This window comes from Gopherus flavomarginatus, chromosome 4 (genome assembly GCF_025201925.1).
Source record: "Gopherus flavomarginatus isolate rGopFla2 chromosome 4, rGopFla2.mat.asm, whole genome shotgun sequence".
Taxonomy (NCBI): Eukaryota; Metazoa; Chordata; order Testudines; family Testudinidae; genus Gopherus; species Gopherus flavomarginatus.
Window position 1 is genome coordinate 46810302 of NC_066620.1, and position 16595 is coordinate 46826896.

At 41.8% G+C, this 16595-nt stretch overlaps 1 protein-coding gene across 1 annotated transcript in view; it reads right to left on the bottom strand.

The window, feature by feature from the left end:
• Positions 1-2274: 2274 nt before the first annotated feature.
• PACC1 (proton activated chloride channel 1) overlaps positions 2275-16595 on the bottom strand; it is a 29148-nt gene continuing 14827 nt past the window's right edge. The window contains exons 6-7 of the mRNA XM_050951938.1: positions 9009-9153; positions 2275-3173 (exon numbers count right to left, since the gene is read on the bottom strand). Coding sequence (XP_050807895.1) covers positions 3015-3173; positions 9009-9153 — 304 coding nt within the window. The 3' untranslated portion in view covers positions 2275-3014. The remainder of the gene's footprint in view (positions 3174-9008; positions 9154-16595) is intronic.

Genomic DNA, 16595 nt, shown 5'->3' on the forward strand with positions numbered 1-16595 from the left:
GGCATAGCTCCCAGCACTGGTGCACTGTCTACACTGTCACTTTACAGCGCTGAAACTTGCAGCACTCAGGGGAGAGGGAGGGTTGTCACGCCCCTGAGTGAGACAGTTGCAGCACTGTAAAGTGGCAGTGTAGACAAGGTCTTAGTCTCTTAAGCAGTATACACCACAACAAATCTTAAAGCAAAATGGACAAGTTTACAGAGCAAATGCTCTATTGATTCTTGAGTCGAAGAGTAATGGTAGACTTGCAAAAATAGGAGACACAAATATACCTGTAGTTGTTCACATATGTCTTTGGAGGACAAAGTGACCTTCAAGAAATGTCAAGTACATTTTTATAGAAAGTTTATATTTAGAGCAAATATCGTGCATAATTTCTTTTCATTATGTATTGGAGAGTCTTAGTCATCTGAAAGGGGGAATGGGATTGGCTTCAAGTATAAGATTTGTTACATAAAAGGTTTGCATAATCGGTCCCTATTTTATGCTCCTACTATCTAAACAATGGCAATTTCATATCAGCATTGGTTCCTTTTTCATTGCAGCTGATTCTGTGCTACTCAGTGTTTTGCAGTGAAATGTTACGTTTGAGATCTCATAGAAGAAATTCTTGTCTGAGATACTTCAGGACTCCGGAAACCACAATCAATCTAGCTAGTTAAAGCCATAAGAATATGTTCAAACACTAACAAAAGAGAGCTCTTCTGGCAAACTAGGCTATGGTAGAAGACGTGCATCCCAAACATTTCAACAAATGAATGCTAACAGAGCTATACACTGTGTTAGTAGAATTTGGAGGGAAGTCTTGAAATCAGCACCAGCACATGGAGGGGCTCTACTTTCCTGTGCATCTCCCAGGCATTACAAAGAGCTTATTTTTCAATACAGAAATGAGGATTTTTTCCTCCAAAACTGATTTCTTTTAAAGAAGACTATTCAAGTGTTTAGTTATGTCTAGATGTCACCTGCAGAGATTTTGTTGGTTCACTTCTATTTCACAAAAACAGAACTACTTGAATATTTGTTTTTATCCCTATGCAACTGTTCCAAAAGAAATGGGGTGAAATCTTGACACAACTGATTTCACTGGGGCCAGGATTTCCAGCTTAAATGCATATACTAACCAGCTGGATCACTTGGTACTGATAATCAGAGCCCTGCACGGAAACAAAATTTGTATCTGCATCCCATCTGCAAACATGGTCTGTGGATATCTGCAGATTTGCATGGCTCTGTTGATGATCTCCTTACTCCCTTCTAATTAGAGGAAAAGTAGTGTTACAATTGCAAATCTGTTCTTGCTGCTTAGAAGGTACCCCAGAACTGTCAGTCACAGGGAAGTGGGCAAGACCCCCAGTTTGTTCTGCCTCCTGGAACATTAGAGTAATGGAATTGCATGGAGCACAAGTGGGAGCTGAATTCAGTCCTAAGTCCTAACAAGAAAAGCTTTACCTTTTCAGCATTTGATCATTCTAAACAACCAACATTTGATATTCTTCCTGACTTGTTAGTATATTTTTTGAGTCAGATACATGTTTTGGTTTTATGAAAATTCTTTTATATCCCCTCAAAAATAAATTCCAGAGGTAAAACCGGCAAGAACTCAGTATGGGTTCTAGGAGACAGAAATGGGGGTTGGGTTTTATGGAGAAAAAGTGTGTATATGAGGTCAGCATAGACTTAAGCAGTATAAAAAGTGTGTTTTTTTTTTTTAAGCTCTAAGGCTAGGTCTATACGGAGGCGGGGGGGTGGGTCAACCTAAGATACGCAACTTCAGCTACTTGGCGTATCTTAGGTTGATTTACCTGGCCGTGAGGACAGCGGCGAGTCGACCGCTGCCACTCCCCTGTCAACTCCGCTTCCGCCTCTTGCCACGGTGGAGTTCGAGTTGACGGCAGAGTGATCGGGGATCAATTTTATCACATCTACACTAGACACGGTAAATCGATCCCCAATAGATCAATTAGTGTAGACGTACCCTAAGTACAACAGAAAACATACCTCTCAAAGTAGAACGCTCAGTAAATGGACTTTAAGTATTATACTGTCCTAGGCCATTATAGGCTCAATTTCCTTTTTTCATTCCTAAATTATTATTCCCAGCAATTAGGTTCCGTGTAATTGAGGTTCAGAAATTCACCAGCTTGAGTTCTACAAACCTTTGTGCTGTCCCCAAACTTCTTTGGGACAGAACTCCACAGCTTTTGCTTGTGTTACAGCTACTAGAATGGTCAAATTCTGCTCTCATTGACTTCAACACAAGTTGTACATAAGTATTTGTGAATCTGGTTTATGGAAGAATCATTCTACAGATGAAGTGTCAAGGCAAGAGGCTTTGTTTAAGAAGTAGTAACTGGCAGTGATCCATGACATACTCCATATAGCTTACACATACATAACTTGCTTTTAAAGTAGCTTTAATACATAGTGCATTTTAACCAAATATGAAATGTTTGATAAAAATCCCAGGTATTCTGTGTTCTAGGTAACAGGCTAGAGATTTGAGAGATTAAACCTTTTGACCCATTTTTACATTGATCTTGTAAGTGCTTTGCTCCTTCCTGTTCATAGAAGTCATCCCCTGTCTGATCTTCCCAGGCATAGTTAAGTCACTTTACTGGTTCGGGGCACTCTTATGGTAGCAGGGGCAGTCCATTTAGCTCATGGAGAGAAGCTTAAACTACTGTCTAGATGCCAAATAAATACAAACATGTCTGTATTCTGTTCTAAGCTGACATTTTGAATATTACTTTATGAATTCCATTCCACCCCCAATAAATTGACACAAGTTTGGTAAAGATGTTCATAACTTACATTTTTAAAAAGACGTGTTTAGTAGTCTTATTCTTCAGAGTTAGCCTCTTAAGGTTCGTGTCAGTTCTTTTATGCTGTCACTCCAGCAAAGGTAAGCAGTTCTCCTTAAACACACAACTCTCTTTAGTTTATGTAACTGATGCATTGTTGTTTGAAATTTTATTCAGTGTACTAAAAATGTTCTAAAGGTGGTTTAGTCCTCAGCTTATGCGGTTCATTGCTTGACTTCTCTTCAGGTGCCTCTTGCGGATTTTGATCATCCACTTAACACTTAGTTTGGCAAAGTCTGCTGCTTTAAACAGAGCCAAGAAAATACCACATAGTAGAGCAATCATGTTCCAAGGATTGGCAGTGACAATCTGCAAAGGAGTTGAGACAAAGTTATAGTTTCTCTTACACTCAACATATGTTACAGCTGTTCAATATTTGTTAAATTCCATTTCAAATTGAATTGTGTTTTGCCTTATACATTTTATACAGTATTAGCTCCTAGTCTCCAAAAGCATCTTCTGATTTGGTGTTTTATCCTCTAGCCAGGAAGAAAACACTGATTGCAGGAGAGATCTATTTTCAAACAAAAGTTCAGTTTTGTCCTAAGCTGTGAGCATGCACAGCCATAGTAGGAAGTGCTGTCATTATTATGCAAATTACAAGGTCAAAAAGAGGCAGAAGATGGTCTTGAGCTCAGCAATATTTAGGATTAGTTTGAGAATTGCAACCCAATCTCTCGTAAGTGACATCAGCCTTCCTCTAACTTTTCTGAGCACTGTATGCTGAATTTCTACTTCGTTTTAAATTAAATCATGCAAGAGGCTGAGGAGTGACTAAAATGTACTTACAGCTTGAACTTTTTGTATAAAAGGATCTTTCCATTCAAATACCACAAAAAACACAACTGGTCACTTGCCGGCTTATGCCTCTGGTCAATGTAGTTAACCACACTAGTCTGGGGTGGGGGGAAAAAGGCAGTTAGCAGGTTCGACTTTCGATGGAAGAGAAAGTTATTACACTAAATGAGGAAGAGTTGCCAGACAAGGTTGATTTTTAAAATGGGGCTTTTAAATGACTTGAAGCGTGTATTGGTCTGGTTTATCTGTTAGGTATTGTATGAGTAGAAAGGTACAGTTCCTATAGCTGTTAACCTAATCGACCTCTTCTTTTCTACTTACCTTAAAACAAATGTGGCTACTTAATCTTTGAGTGTCCAGGTACCCCAATAAGAAAGGCTACGTTTGTTCCAAAAGGGTCAAGAAACATTCTCATTAAACGCAACCATACTTTACCCCTAGTCATTTTCAAAGCTAAAGGCAAGCCAGACTTATCTGCATGTCCTGATTCCCCCAAAATGTGTGCAATTTTGGTTTAACTGAAGGACTAGATCTATATTGGTACATTGAAAAGTGGGATGTAAATTGACTATGAATAAATAGAGGTAGATTTATCTTTAATCTCACCTACAGAATTGACTACAATTTTAATGGGGGAAGAGCCATGCTTAGTCAAGTGCTCAATGCCAGGCCAAAAAAAGCTCAATTAGAATTTTGTCACTTCCCAGTATGGGCCCCCAACAGCTAATGTGGACAAGGTGACTTGCTTTTCCTGAAGCACGTAGTGACTGATGGCAACAGGTCTGTTGCAACCTGCAAGCTTCTGTTGACATAACGTGTAGGATATGCAATACCAAACCACAGAATAGCTGCTCTGGCCTGCTGAAAGAGGTGGTTTGAGGGAACCTGAATTTCACTGATGAGACACTGATGTTTAGAAAACTCCTTGATGCTAATGCAATTTATGCACTCTCCCTGCAACCAGGGGCAATAACAATGTAATTTGCACTTATTTTGTGAGCTGACCTTAGCATATGGAAAAACAAAAACCTTGAGAGCTAACAGAGCTAAATATCAGAGTTGAACATTGTGTCTGAAGTAACAAGTAGAAAGCACTTGTCAAGACTTTTGGAGCTAGGACATGTGCATAATATACTAATTCATGACAGACAGGTTTGAACATAGACTCAGACTTTAAGGTCAGAAGGGACCATTATGATCATCTAGTCTGACCTCCTGCACAATGCAGGCCACAAAATCTCACCCACCCACTCCTGTAACAAACCCCTAAACCTATGTCTGAGTTATTGAAGTCCTCAAATCATGGTTTAAAAACTTCAAGGTGCAGAGAATGCTCTTGCAAGTGACCTGTGCCCCACGCTGCAGAGGAAGGCAACAAACCCCCAGGGCCTCTGCCAATCTGCCCTGGAGGAAATTCCTTCCCGCCACCATATATACTATTAGGATTTTTTTTTTTTTAACAGTCAGTACACTAGCATGTATTAGAAATTTGAAAACTATACTAGAGCCAAATTCAGGTGATAGGAATTTTCCATTATTAAAATTCAAAGCTACTCACAGCAAGGTACACCTCTACCCCAATATAACGCTGTCCTCAGGAGCCAAAAAATCTTACCATTAGAGGTGAAACCGTGTTATATTGAACTTGCTTTGATGTGCAGCCCCACCCCCTGGAGCGCTGCTTTACTGTTATATCGGGCTAGAGGCTGTTTTATTAAATACACCTCTCTATTTTAATTTTCTCTTCAGCAATACATCAAAGATGTGACAAATAAGCATAGTCTGTGCCTTACTAAAAACTACACAGTGTATAGTCTGGGTTTACAGGTTATAAGAAGTAGGTGTTTAAACTGTATGGGGGTTGACCATAGAGAGGTTTACCATACATTTTTGCTACAGGCTAGAGAGAACTAACTGTTATTTGCCCTATTATCTGGCTAAATTGGTCTGGCATGCAGTTTTCTAAATAAACATTTGACTCCCTAAAAGGCTAAATGTACTTCTTTGTCCAATCCTACAAATAAGGACAAAGTCAGAAAGCAGGTGATTTTTCTTTTACCATCAAACTAGGGCAAGGGTAGTTATGGCTCAGCTATTTAACTTATGGACATGCCAACATCTTTATAAACAAGAATTTGAAACATTTCAAAGCACATGCTTGTGAGCTTAAAAATCCTACTACTCTGTATTTGTATGAATAGTAGTGGCTAGAGTTCTGCTAACACAGGTGGTCAGAGACTACATGACATCTTTGGACTAGAGGGATGCTTACTCTCACAGACACACAGGTCTTCCTATTGGAGATTTCATTGCCAATTGGTGCACTTCATAAGCTCAAGTGTCTAAAAGGATGACTTCAAAAAATAAAACTTGTAAGTGCTAACACTATGTAGATGAGACATCTCTATATATCCTTCACCATGTCTGACTATACTATTGCCACCCCATGCTTGGATCAGATCAATTGATAGATTGAGAACATCTGGTTGAACCTGAGCAAGATAGAGGCTAAACTACTGGGCAGAGGAAAGTTCTTGGAGGAGTTTGCAGCTCTCTTTGATTGAAGGTACATGCCCACAATTAGTCAATTTAGTCTGTAGTTTCAGCGTGCTCTTGGGTTCCTTGCTGAAGCTAAACTCTCACAGACCAGCATCCACAAGTAATGTTTTATATCCTCTGCAGCTGGTTAAGAGACTCCACCCCATCCTGGCAGCTGACCTAGCCTTAGCTATACACTCCTTCGTGGACTACAGCAATGCAATATACCTGGGCATGGAGACATCACTCCATCTCACAACATGGCTACCATGAGCACATCAGACCTGTCCTTTGTTCCTTACGCTATCTTCCCATACAATACTGAATCAAGAACTCAATCCATAGCCTGGCTCAAGGATATCTAAAAGTTTGTCTTAAAGCTCCACCATGCCGAGTGTGGTCCACAACTCCACTGCTCAAGCACAATGACATTTTTGAACACAAGGGTAAATCTTGCCCATGCAAGAGAGAACTCTCTCAGAGGCTAGTCTGAAGCTGGAATTAACTCCTCAATCACAGACCACACCGTCCAAGCACTCTCCTTGCCTTCTTTAACACCATAGCAGCATGTATATAAAAATAACATTACCAAACTGAAATGCTACATTCTCCACTGCATGAGCAGTACAAGTCACAGGGGACAGAAGTTAATCACATCTCAATGCATTATTAGACACTCATACTACAGTAATGAGGGCAGTATAAGAAGCTATATAGAAGAATATATAAATGTAATAGCAGCCCTCAGAATAGTGGCATAAATCTCCTTATTTAGATGACATTTTAATAAAAAGCTCATTCCAGGAATCAGTGGAAACCACCTCAAGGGTTTGCTATCCCTCCAAGGAACACGGGTTCAACAGGAAAAGAATGCCTTGATCCCAGCTCAGAGGATGATCATTAAAGGTCAAAAGTTGACTCCACCTCCAAAAGGTTTTCTTGTTCTCTTGCAGAAATTCAAGATCCTGCAAGAACAGATTCTGGAGATTTACCAGGCAAAAACAGCTTCATGGCAGATCTTGATTTAAATCAAACCACCCTGAGTTCAGGCACTATTGTATCCAGAAGCACCTTCAAATCAAGGACAAATACCATTACTGGCTGAATAGATCACATTTGATTTATTCGATAGCAGGATTTCTCTAGAATCTCAATATAAATTGTAGCAAGGTCTAATTTGCACCCATCTCAACTGTTTTAAATCTCAATAAGGAAAGGAAGAGAGTCTTGTTTCTCATTACCTCATAGCCGGATTCTTAAGAAAAATAAACTTAACTCATCCTCCTATATAAGGATCTCTGTTGGAAGCTCAGTTTAGTTATCAATACCCACGCCATCTATACCTATGAACCCCTGATTTGCTTCTGTGTATTTTGTTGCTTTCTAAAATGACTTTTCTAGTTTTATCCCCTGTTGCTCAACTTTTTTTAACTGTTACTATATTCTGACTGTATCATTTCAGAATTCCTCTCCCCTAGGAATACCCTACGGGGCATCTCCTGACATCACTGCTTTGCAATTGCCCCCATGCTGCTTCTGCACCTAGGAAGCTACAGGTGAGAACTGGAAGACATGCCCTTCAAAGAGCAAAACAGCATGTTATAATGAGCATTTCTCTTTCCCACTGTGCGACAGGCTAACAAACACCTGCTTTTCTAAAAACAGATGGATATATTCTGCTGCTCTTAGCAAAGAAATGTTTCACGTACTAGTCACAGCTGCCTTTCCCCAAATCAATTGTTTAATACAAGGCAGTTGCAGTTCTATTGATTTTGCATTGGAACTACCTACACAGATGGGAGAGGTTCTCTTATCAGCATAGGTAATCCACCTCCCCAAGATGTGGTAACTACGTCAGCAGAACAATCCTCCATGGACCTAGCGCTGTCTCCAGGGGACTTAGGTCAGTTTAACAAGTGTGAGTTTTTCACACCCCTGAGGGATGTCGTTAAACCTACCTAATTATCTAGCATGGACCATCTCTTCATTACTCTGCCCCTTCAGCATCTTAGTGCTTGGAGAAATTCAGGGTAAAACCATTCCATAGGTAGAGATGAAAATAACTACATGGGTAGTCATCTTCCACCATTGAACTGGTGTTCACTTCCATGTTTTCTGAAGTGCACTGTCCATTCTACTTCTAAAAAGACCCAAGCGTCCTTAATTTCCTTCATCTATTCTACAGTTTATTTGATGATCTTTTAAGAACTGTTCCTTAAAATTCAGCCTCAATTTTCCTTTCCCTTTACTCTGATTTCCATCCCTAGGACAAACCTAGACAATTCCTCTCACTCTTGAAAATATCTGTAGGTGCTCATTGTAGCTTAGGCTCCTTTTGAAAGTCCCAGCCTTAAACTAATGTTTATTAGTATTTTCTAATAAGTCAATCGCTCCAGCTCCTTACCTCTGATATTCTAGGTCTAGTCTCACCAGTGTAACAAACAAGGACAATCAGCCTCCTGGCTTCTCTGTCCAATCAGGTTTTTACAGGCCACATCAGTAAAGCCATACGGACAATATAAACTCTTTGCTGTGTTATTCTTTTATGAAACGCGGGAAAGCAACTTTGAAACTGCTTGCTGGTGAGCTGGAATAAGGGACCAATGAAACATGAAAATCAGTCATATGTCACTATGTATCACAGCAAGCTTCTTCAAAGACATGCTGCCTTTTGCTCTGAGGAGCTGCTCTATTAGACAAGGTTACGATTGCTGCACCATATGTATTGAATGGTTCTCGCAGCAACTACAGAATGACAATCAGCTAAGGTCTGCCACATTCAGAAAACCCTTACAGAGGACTACCTACCTCCTGTTTGAACTCCACAGTCTCACGCCCATCTTCCTCTTTTGTTTTCACCAAGGACATTTTGACCCAGGTTCGAAAACCACCAGAGAACTTCCAGCTGGAGTATGAGCTTTCGCAGTCTTCCATGAATTCTGTTTTATCTGGACTGGGGGGCAAGGAATAGTGTTACTTCTCTGAACTAATTTGCACCAAAATATTTTACTACTTCAGGATGCTCAAATTGCAAAACAGAAGGTATTTTAAAATGCCTCGGAGTTACTTTTAACTGGGATTTGCTTGTTTGGACTCCAGATACAGCACTCCTAAAACATAACTTGTCCTAGGATTTTAATTTTTTTATCTGTATTACACACCTATTTTGATCCAATCTGCAACGTATTTTCCCCTCACAATACCCCTGTGACGTAGGGAAGTGCTATTATCCCCAATTTACAGACTAGCAACTGAGGCACAGATTACATGATGTCCCAAAGTCACAGAAGAAATTCTAGGTGAAGCTAGGACTTGAAGCGAGGTCCCCCACGTCCCAGCTATGGCCCTAACCAGTAGACCAGCCTTCCTCTCTGAATGACGTTGCTTGTCAGTCCTTCTTGGTAAAATACCTCCAGGATGCCCAGCAATCAAGTCTCCACTCAATTATTAGTCTCTATTACAGCAGCCCCTAGACACCTCAGTCAGACTCAGAGCCCCCCTACTCAGGCTAGGTTCTGTACGTGCAGAGAGGTTCCTCTCATATGCTTGCAGTGCATTCTGTGTACTTGATAAGAATGTGTTTTATGTCTGTACATTGTTGTCTTTAACGTCTCATTTCCTTGCTTTTAAGTTCTTGGCTTTTGTTGGTGATGTGATAGGGTAAGTATGGTGTTGTCACTTAGTTACCTTAACTTGTGAAACTCACATTCTGTTTGTTCCTGGAATATATACTGAAGGCCTGATTTTAAAATGAAACTCCCATTTTGCAGTTATAGCAGTTGTTTTCATAACCTGATTGTTCCCAAATGAAGGCACTACCACCTAACTGCAGTGACTCGTAGTAGCAAAATAGGTTACTTTTTAGTACTAGGGGCCTGACTTTTTTTAAAACGGCTGGTACCTGTTTGAGAGTGAATGGGAAGAAGGCCTAATTCTTCTGCATGTAGCATCTGTTTTCTACCCAACCTCTGGTCAAAAAGGTAAAGAGCTGTGGTGTCTGATCAGCCCTTCTTTGGCTTAACATGAATATGCATGGAAGGGGGTGCCCCCAGGGCCGGCTTTAGGGTGATTCAGCCAATTCCCCAGAATCAGGCCCCGCAACGTCCTAAAGGAGCTGCCGCTGAAGTCCTGCCACTGTCTTCAGTGGCAGCTCAATCGCTGCCGCGGAGGAATGTCCCTTCGCTGAAATGCCGCCGAAGGCACTGGCAGCCAGTTGAGCTGCTGAAGAAGTCCTGGCACTGTTGGTGGCAGCGGCTCAATCGTTGCCGCTCTCTTCAGCGGCATTTCGACAGAGGGTCCTTCCTCCACGGCAGCGACTGAGCTGCCGCCAAAGACAGCGGCAAAACTTCGGCAGCAGCTCTTTCGAATTGGGCCCCGCGGTGCCTAAAGCCAGCCCTGGATGCCCCATCCAAAAGCGACACCCCTGCCAGGGAGATGAGGCAATATGTTATAAGCTCAAATGTTCAAGAGAAACCCATGTTCAAATTTCACTAGACACATGAAAGAAGCAGAACTAGAGGCAAAGAAAACAGTGCTCCAAGGAAAAGCATTAGATTATCTTCTACCCCACCTTGGCAGATCAAATCCCAGGGCATTTAGTGGCTCTAGGAACATTTAGATCAGCTGTTTGTTAAGGCACTCAAAGAAAAGGACTAAGCTTTGGATACGAGAAACCCACACAAAAAGGAAATGGGCAAAACATCAAACAAAAAGCAAAAGCAAGTGAAACACAACATGATTCAAGGGAGACTGGGTCTCACAATGGCTCATTTTCCATTAGCTGTAAGAGACGGTAATGAGCAGTACAGTCATAGCTCATGGGGACAAATCCAGAACAGTCCAACGCTTTATCACTTTGCAGCGGAAAATGTATAATTAGAAATTTACCAACCAAACAGGCCCATCACAAGCCTGAGGAATGACTAACCTACAATGTCCTGGAAGAACTTTCCAAGCCAAATCATACAAGGAAATGGAAAATCTAGGCAGTAAGTTATGAAACCAATCTGCATGCTACAGCCCTAACTTTTCATAATGAAGGGACATTGAATTGAACATTTTAAAAGCCCACAAGTGCTACATTTTGGGCCTAAATGATCAATCAATGAATTTGGGAGTAGCAATGAGAAAGCATTTATCTATGCTCCTGCCTGTGTCTCCAATCTAGACCACTGTAGCACTGTACTAGAGCATTAGAATCAGAAAATGAAACTGACTAAAAAAACCAGACCAAGTTTTTTTTGGGGGGGGGGGGGCATTGCTCCCAATTACATAACAATGAAGAGAAAATTAGCGTTTTCAATTCACTTTTAACCTGTATTTAGGTAGGTAGGTAAAATTTTGTTGTTTTTTTAAATACATAATTTAAAACTGACTAATTTCCTTTTGACTCTCCTACAGTACATTTGCTGAAAAGTCCACTCTGTCATTGCTTCAGTCAGTGGTTGAAGTAGATAGAAAATTATGTGGGGGGGGGCATGTCTGACATCTCCACAGCTGCCCATCCCACCCCCCAAATTAATTCTGCCAGCACCTCTGCTTCTCCAACGGCTTCTGGATTTCTTTATCACACTCTCCCAGGCGGTGGGGGTGGGGGTGGGGGGAAGCCCTGCAGTTGGGTCCTTTTTCCCCCCTTCCAGGCTGGAGAAGCAGTTCTGGGGCTCTTCTCCATCCCTTGGCTAAGTGCTGCTGGGGGAAGGGCAGAGGAACCAACCCACCCCTGTTGCTCATAGGAGGGGGAAAGAGGGAGCTAAGCTGCTTTGAGCTGAGCTCTTTCTGGTTCTGCTCCTGCTCCTGTGCGAATGGTGTCCGCTCTGGAGAGAAGTGGGAGAGAGCTCTGTCTGCCTCTTGCAGCAACCCTGACTGGATGCTCTTCCCCAGGAGACAGGTAAATGGGGAAAGCAGCCAATCAATCAGACAATACAAAAAATGTGTGCCCCTCAGCACCACCACCCCACTGGTGAGAAGTGTTATTTCCCACACTTTAAGCACTGGCTTCAGTTTTTGCCAATTAAACTTTTCTACATATTACAGCTTTGAAACCTTGAACTTGCTGCAAGTGCTCAGTAATACAATACAATTCCTAGCGCACTCTGCAGCTGAGGCTCTCAAAGCACTTTAAAAATATTAACTGAACCTCTCCCGTGTAAAGTAAATCATTGTTACAATTTTACAGATGAGGAAACTGCAGCACAAAAAGGTTGTGGCTTGCCCAGGGCCAGAGGCACAGAAAATTGCTCTCTCGATCGCCAGTGTTATGGCTGGAGTGCCAGACAACACCTCCCATGATAATATACCTGCTTATTATGGGTTTATCTAGATGGATGCTGACTAACCTTTGACCCCAAATACTAGACACATGGGATACTGCCTAAAATATTTTGTGACTAAGGCATTGATCTTGCATTAGGATCGTCTAACCTGAAGCCCCACTGAGTCCCACTGAAATCAAAGGGATTCAGCAGAGCACCAGGGTCTGGACTAGCAAATCCTGGTACGAGATCCTGGCCCAAAAATGCCAATATATTGAACCAAATTTCTGTTGATTCCTTTCATTATTGCTTTAGTGTAAGAGTCTCTTTTAAAGTCAGCAAGCCACAAGGTACAATCGAGTCCATTACATGGGAAAGCCATATTTTTAGAAGTTCTGTTCCTTTTCTGTTGTAATTCACTAATCTGTACAAGTCTGTGCGTGGCAATCCAGGCACTAGCGGTGAATTCTAATTAGATCATTGGATATCACAGGCTCCATTCCCAAGTGGGCAGTTATGATTTAATTCTGCTGTTCATCTTGCAACACTACAGAGAAGGAAATCATTTTGTTTTAGATTTGCTAACATCATACCTACTTTCTAGATTTTCGGTGAAATTTTGTTTTCCTTCCTTCTAACCCAGATGTTAAACTAATAATAAAGGAAACAAGCACTCTTCCCTAGCTTCACTTTTTATAAATAAACATTTCCTTAATTTTCCTCACTGCAATTAATATTGGCATGTACAGCAGCAACCTTAAAAACCGCACACGCGTGCACACACACACACACACGGCAGAACCAACAACTACTCCGGCTCCAGAAACAGCCTACATTCTACAAAAGCATAAAGAGCACAACAAGCAGTGAGTAAATCTGTGATTCTGACATCTGGTTAAATTCAGCTAGAAACAGTCAGGCCCAGCACAGGTCTCTACATTTGGTTAACCACAAGACTTGGGATACAAATCTCCAGACACAACAGAGGCCCGCGGCAGCCTTCACTGATGTTGTTCGCTGTGGAATATTAAGCACAGACACACAATATATAATAAAGACTGATACTGCATGGAATTTCTGCCCAAAGGCAATCATCCAAGCCCACCAAAGTCAATAGGAGTCTTTCCACTGTCTTCAATGGGCTTTGGATCACTTCCATAGATGACAAGAGCTCCCAAGAACATTTCACAGCAGCCAGTCAGTTATTCTCCAAAGCAACACAAAAGCTAAATGCAGCCCTGGCATAGGAATGCAGGAATTCTATAGGATACAACACATCAGCCATCATATTGCACAGTGTCTTAAACTAATTCCTGTTAATGTGAACAGTTGTGCATATCACTGATGAGAAAGAATGCATTATCAGAACTAGCATCATCTATCATTACAGTGAGTGAATATTATTAACACTGAGCAAAACCCAATAACTGGAGTTTTAAGAGACAGTATAAAGTGACACAAATAAAGAAAAGATGTTTTATAAATATCTCAGTGCTGATTCCTGCATCAGAGTGCAAGCTCAGTAGTTGGATGGAGGAGAGTGAATTGTATGGAAATGATTTAAACAAAATCTGTGCTTAAATAGACATCTACTGGGAATCTGACCAAGTCAGAGCAAGTGCATACATGAATCTATAAGGTTTTTAGATTTATTTCATGGTCAAGCTTGGACTCTTCAGTTATTCAATCCACTTCATTTCTAAGGCTCTCAATACTGTAGCTAATTGTAGGTTACCAAGGCAGCAATATCTAGTACATAAAAAACTAGAATAAAAAGAAAAGCAAATTATAATGTAAATGATTCATGCTAAGCTTAATTTATATTGAAAGTTACAAAGCAGATCATTACCCAAATTAATTTAAATCCTGACTCTCAGTTAGAACACTCACTGTGTTAAGGCTCTGTTCACCCTAACCGAACCCATCATACACTGCCAAGTTTACTACAGGACTGTGTTAGTTTGTTTAAAGTCTATGCCAAATCCCACTTGCCTTACTGCTGCAAACGGACACATAAGTCTCTTCGGAGTCACATTCTGCAACCAGGGGCAGGGGAGGCACAATGGGTCGTTGGTGGTAGGATGGAGAGTGAAGCAAGCCCAGTCCACAGTCACTCGGCAGTGACAGCTCCTGTCGTGTGGAGCTGGGCCTGGCTCTCCACTCCATCCATGGCATGATGGTGCACAGGATCACGGTGCCATCCAGGCCCAGCCACTCCCCATCATGATGGAGGGATGACCGGACCAAATTTGAGTGAGTGGCCACACAACCCCGTGCACCATGTTGCAACCATTGAAGCAGGGAGCTGGAACCAGCCCCACAGAACAGGAGCCACCGCTGCCAGGGGAGCACAGTGCAGGCTTGCCCCATGTGAAAAGGCCCCCCATACACCCAAAGGCTGCAGAGGGGGCCTTCACCCACTATTAGCTCTGTCACTGCATCAACCCGATTACATGGGGATCCAATTTAAACCATTTGATTTCTCTACCTTTGCAGCTCTCGTGCCTTCCAGTGCTGAGGGCCAGATGGGTCAGCAGGCAGCTTCTTTAGGTGTGGTGCAACTTGCCCCTTTCCCATTGGTTAAGCAATTATGTCATCTCTGATTTGCCTAATAATGGCAAGCCTGGGGGCCAGGGTGTAGAATCGAGTTCCATCAAACACAATTCCCAGCTACTGTGCCTACAAGCTGTCTGACATACTGTGTCATTATGTAAACAGTACTTAAATCCTGCAGTGCACTGGGACTCTTTGTGATGTTCATTTTTAAGCAGTTCTGACCTACTCACTTGGACACATACCAACCCTTGCAGACCTTGAATATGGCACAAAAGGGGCAGGCATCTGGACGTGCCAGTATTCAGACTTTGTACGCTGTCAGCAAGAGACTGACTGGCTGGCTGACTCTATATGGTAGAAACAACGAGGAGCCCGGTGTCACCTTAAAGACTAACAGACTTATTTGGGCATAAGCTTTCATGGGTAAAAAACCCACTTCTTCAGATGCATCTTTAAGGTAATACTGGATTCCTCGTTGTTTTTGTGGATACAGACTAACACAGCTAACCCTCAGCAACATATATTACATAAAAACTAGAAAAAGAAAGCAGATTGTAGCTTAGTATGAATCATATATTTTACAAAACAGTGTTTTCTTCTACTGAAATAGCAACAGTACATTTGAAATACCTGGATATTGATACTTTCTGAGATGTTCTAGCACTAAGTAAGATTACAGAAGATCAGTACTTATTATGAAAGTGTTTTCCCTTAACCATTGAAGGACAAATGCTTTGTGGAAAATTTTTCAGAATTTAAGGCATCTGTTCTATGTTTGTGCTGGCTGCTGTCCAATCAGGCCCCAACCTGGCTGAGGCCTCTAGATTCTACAGAAATACAAATGTTGAGGATGATAATACTAAAAATATTATTTCCCCCTCCCCACCTCAGAGGACTGGCTGTCTCCATAATCCATATGAACTATGCTGTGGTGTGTGTTTTTCCTGGCTCTGCTCTCTTACCACCTGTGTGAATATTACTGTTTTCCCAATGTAGGACCTGATTTAAAGCCTACTGAAATCACTAGAAAGGCAGACTCCCATTGACTTCAGTGGGCTTTGGATCAGTGCCAGAGAGTGAGCAGCAGAACCAAGTAATTGTAATTAAATGCAAAGGCTGAATAAAAATAGCCCCCTACCCCACCCCACAGGTAAGGGAGGCTCAATAAAAAGGTGAGGTTTTCAAAATGCTCAGTGCTGGATTAATTCTGCTCCCACTGCAGTCAATGGGGATATGGCTACATTGCAACTGGGAGCGAGCTTCGCAGGTCTCACGCTGGTGCACTAAAAATAGCTAAGTAGATGTTGCAGCTCAGGCTGAAGCTTAGGCTCTCAAGCTGGGGGGGGGGTCTTCTGAGCCCAAGACACATCATCAAAGCAATGTCCACACTGCTATTTTTAGTGCACCAGCGTGAGCCCCACAAACACAAGCCCGGCTTGCTCCCAGCTGCAGTACAGAGATACTGTGGGAGTTTTATCATTCACTTCAATGGAAACAGAGTTTGTCGGATGCTGAGTGCTCTTGAAACTCCCACCCGAACAGGTGAATCGTTTTGTAGAGCCTTACACGAGGGTCTGGAGTAACTATG